This window comes from Melopsittacus undulatus, assembly GCF_012275295.1.
Source record: "Melopsittacus undulatus isolate bMelUnd1 chromosome W unlocalized genomic scaffold, bMelUnd1.mat.Z SUPER_W_unloc_3, whole genome shotgun sequence".
NCBI lineage: Eukaryota > Metazoa > Chordata > Aves > Psittaciformes > Psittaculidae > Melopsittacus > Melopsittacus undulatus.
Genome location: NW_022993945.1, coordinates 2,096,028 through 2,100,115, shown reverse-complemented (window position 1 = coordinate 2,100,115; position 4,088 = coordinate 2,096,028). Strand labels below are relative to the sequence as shown.

General features: G+C 41.8%; 1 protein-coding gene across 1 annotated transcript; it reads left to right on the top strand.

Moving 5' to 3' along the window:
• The first annotated feature begins 207 nt into the window (after window positions 1–207).
• On the top strand, window positions 208–3,657 carry LOC117438239 (uncharacterized). Its single transcript, XM_034073745.1, has 3 exons — window positions 208–948; window positions 979–3,037; window positions 3,324–3,657. The coding sequence occupies exons 1-3, from the start codon at window positions 208–210 to the stop codon at window positions 3,464–3,466; spliced, it is 2,943 nt and encodes a 980-aa protein (XP_033929636.1). The 3' UTR covers window positions 3,467–3,657.
• The last annotated feature ends 431 nt before the right edge of the window (window positions 3,658–4,088 follow it).

The following is a 4,088-nucleotide window of genomic DNA, read 5'->3' as shown; positions in this document are numbered from 1 at the left end:
GTGCATAAGAAGAGGGAGTTTGATGACTTAATTATCCCCTGGGACCCCTCAGATGAGTTGCCCACGCAACCATCTGCACCCCCTGAGCCAGAACCTATGGAGGTACTGCCCGAAAATGTACCTTTGCCGTCTGAGGATGATGACGCACTACAAAAAGAATCGCCTTATGCTGAACTTGTGAAAGAACTAAGGCAACAGCGCCACCAAATGGCAAGGTTAATGATAGCTGTGAAAAATTTAGACAAGGATGGTGATACGGGTAAAAAGAAAGAAATGTATAAAAAAGCCATGGAGGCAATTAAAGAAGGAATCAAGAATATTGAAAGACAGTTGGACCAAAAGGAGAAATTAGACGCCGGGGGACGAGAAGGCATCAAGAGGGCAATTAGACAGGGAAAGCTAACGATTAAAGAAGGTCATGAAAAAATAAAACGCTTGTATGGAGCAGGGGAAGGATTAACAGAAAAAGAAAAAAGAGACTTACAGGATGATTTAGATGAAGGAATGTTAGAGGATGAGAGGGCAAAGGGGTATATCCCTAAAAGAGTAAACGAATATATCCCTACAGATCATTCTTTTGACATGGGGCGGAGATGGAAAGGAGTTATCACACAAGCTAATTTGAATGGGGAGGTTACTTTAGAACCATTAATATCTGCTCCAGTACGGGTTACACAGAATGGAGCAGAATGGACACCTTTAGACTGGAATTTGGTCTCAAAATTACAACAAAGTGTTATGGCCTACGGAGCCACTAATTCGGCTGTACGAAGACAGATGACAGCCTTTATGAAATACCAGGAGCTTGTTCCTGCCGATATTAGATTGCTTATGGAAACTCTCCTAGGGGCTACGGCTTTTATAATGTTTCTGGTAAAGTGGCAGGAACGCTTAGAGCTAAAACAACTAGAGTTTAAGGCTGAAGACTCCAACCTGCTCGAGATTAAGGCTGGAGACTCCAACCTGCTCAAGATTAAGACTGGAGACTCCAACCTACTAGAATTTAAGGCTGAAGATGCCAACCTACTACAGACAGCAACAGAGACAGAGGTTAATGAGGTGCTGAGGAGTACAAGCCCTGAGAAAAATGAAGCATTAGAAGCCCAGCAACAGATGTCCTTGTTTCAGAACCGTATCAGAGAGCAAAATGCACATTTGGAGATGCTGCGTGAGAAAGCACATGACCTGGAAGTACAGCTTGAGTCTTCTCAAAAGAATGCCAAAGATAAAGAAAATACATTTGCCCAAATGGAAGAGAATATGGAAGATACAATTCAACAGCTATGCGAAAGCACGGAAGAAAAAGAACAAGATGTTAAAAGTCTCCAAGATCTAGTGGCATCAGAAAGGTTGTCTGTATTACAATGTGCCCTTTCTGTCCGGGACTCAGAAATAAGAGAATTGAAAAATGAAATAGCTTTATGCAAAATGAAAGAACAACAACATGTTGAAGAACTGACAATCAGCCATGAGAAGGATATTTGCAGACAGTTGGAGAACTTGAGGGCTGAGCTGGAGAAGTGCCACAGAAGGGAAATTGCAGAAGCCAGGCAGGTATATGAAGAAGAAATGGTTTTGAAATATAAGAATGAACTTGAACAGCTAAAAAGAGAGCTCTGTGCTCTGAATTCTGAAGAGCATGTTCAGACTTTGAATGGCATAATAATTGACTTAAATAAGAGTCTTCATGAGTCTGAAGTTAATAAAGAATCTTTGAGGAAGAGACTTAAGAACCAACAGGAAGACTTTGAGAGAGAAAAATCTGAAATTGAAACTAAATACAAGGGTTTGATTGATGGGCTTAAGTTGCAACTTTCTGATGCAGAAGAGCAGCTCAAGGAAGCTGAGCAATATAAACAAGTAAAACAGTCCTCGCGTGGAAAGATTCAGAAACTGAATTATCTCGTCAAGGAATTAAATGAGAAGCAACTTTATGAGGCTAAAGCCACTACAGATGTAAGGCAAAAGCCTGATGAAGACAATGTCTCCAATAAAAAGGTAATGACTTTGAGGGAAAACCAGATTTTACCAGAGATGAGAGCAGAATTTGATGCGATGTGGAATGAGCCACACCAGTTGACAGGTGAAGATGAGCTAGTTCATGAAGAACTAGAGTTCCAGTATGGCTTTGGAGTAGGCTCCTCAAGGGATCCATTAGCAGAAATCAAGAATTCAGAGGTCACAGAGAATAATGAAAACGGTGAAGGTGATGACTCTCTTAAAGTAATTGAGACAAAAATTGAGCAACAACAGGTTTATAGATATGACCCTGAATATCCAGTTATGGTTTTGGTTTATGGATCACAGCAATACAGATCTGCTATTATAGCGCAACAAATTGAAAAACACTTAGCGATCCTAGAATGGGTTTTCCCATCGTATCAGCCTTCTGCATCTGTTACCACGCTCCAGGATTATATTGGGTCCCTATTGTTAAAAGCCAAAGAACGTGTCAGGTTGGTGTTTGGTGTTGATCCTTCTGTATTTGTACTACCTTGGAAAACTACTGATTTAATCCAAGAATGGTCATTATGTTCTATGACCTTTGCTCTTGCAGTTAATGGGGTACAATTGTCAACACATTATCCCTCTCATCCGCTGTTTCAAACAACCTCTATTATAATGAGAGGGCCTATTGTGAAACAAAAACCTATATCAAATGCACTTACTGTATTCACTGATGCCAGTGGACGTACTGGGAAATATGGCTTCGCATGGCAAGACAATCAAAATTGGAAACTAAAGATATGGACTGACACAGGACAATCAGTGCAAATCTTAGAACTACAAGCCATTGTTGAAACCTTAAATTGGTTTTCCTCACAAGCCTTAAATATTGTATCCGATTCAGCATATGCAGTCAGTGTAGTCAATCGTATTGACTGTGCAAAAATAGGTAAAATTGGAACATTGGAAATTGAAGAATTGGTAATTCGCCTAAAGGGTATAATTCAAGAACGTAAGGAGCCCATCTGGTGCTGCCACATGCGAAGTCATACCAACTTACCTGGTATCTTTTCCCAGGGTAATGCTGTAATTGACCGAGCGGTTGCAGGACTAGTCGTGCTACGGAACTTTGAAGCGGCTCGTCAGTCACATGAGTTTTTTCATCAATCCTTAAGAGGTCTACCGCAGGAATTTGGACTATCTAGGTCTCAGGCTCGAAATATTGTCGCAGCCTGCCCTGATTGCGCCCGTATTGCTCCATTACAACAACATGGAGTTAACCCGCGAGGCTTAGGCCCAAGAAAAGTGATGACCCACCTCGATGGGTCCCAGCTAAATGGGTAAAACCGTGGCTGGAAAAGAAGGGAGATTCTGAGGAAACGAGAGGACAGCAGACGGTGTCTTAATAAACTATTTGTGGAATCTAGCTAGGGAACTTTTGGAAGAAAAACGAAATGAAGATATTAGGTCTGGCAGCACCTGTGGTTCTGATGGAACAGGGAACTATGATGTCACATAACATGGATCATCGGCAAAACATGTGGGTAACATGGGTTAATGAGATAGGGCAGGATTCCTTTTGTTTATCTATAGCAACCCCATCTGATCCATTTCGAACATGTTTGATTGGAGTCCCTCTGGTATCTCACAAGACCTTTATAGATATGGCTGACCACTTCTTCCAACACAGGCTGGCCACCTGTGTTGGAACGAGTGTCCATTTTAGTCAGTATAAAAGCCCAAGCCTCACGTGATGTGAGGGAGGCAGAGCCTCTGTGGGGACGCCCGCTAAGGTTGAGCCTGCCACCTTGCACTGCGATGATGCTTCTTGGAGCTGGTTTCTTAATAGTCTTTACAAGGTCCTTGTGCCACGTCCTGTATGTGGGACTGTGCAGTGGGAGCAATGATTGTCCGGATTTTGTGTTTCAAATATTGTAGTTCTGTGGAGAGTGTATGTGGGATCCCATATATGCATATATGTGTGTTTGTGTGTGTGTGATGAGGGCAGACAGTGTTCTGTATATTTTTTGTTGTCAGGTTCATGTAAAAAGTTTTAACAGGTAGCAGTTCAACATTTTGGGCAAGAAAGGGTCAATGCATAAGTGCAGCAGGTATTTATGGTTGACCACCTAAAAAAAAAA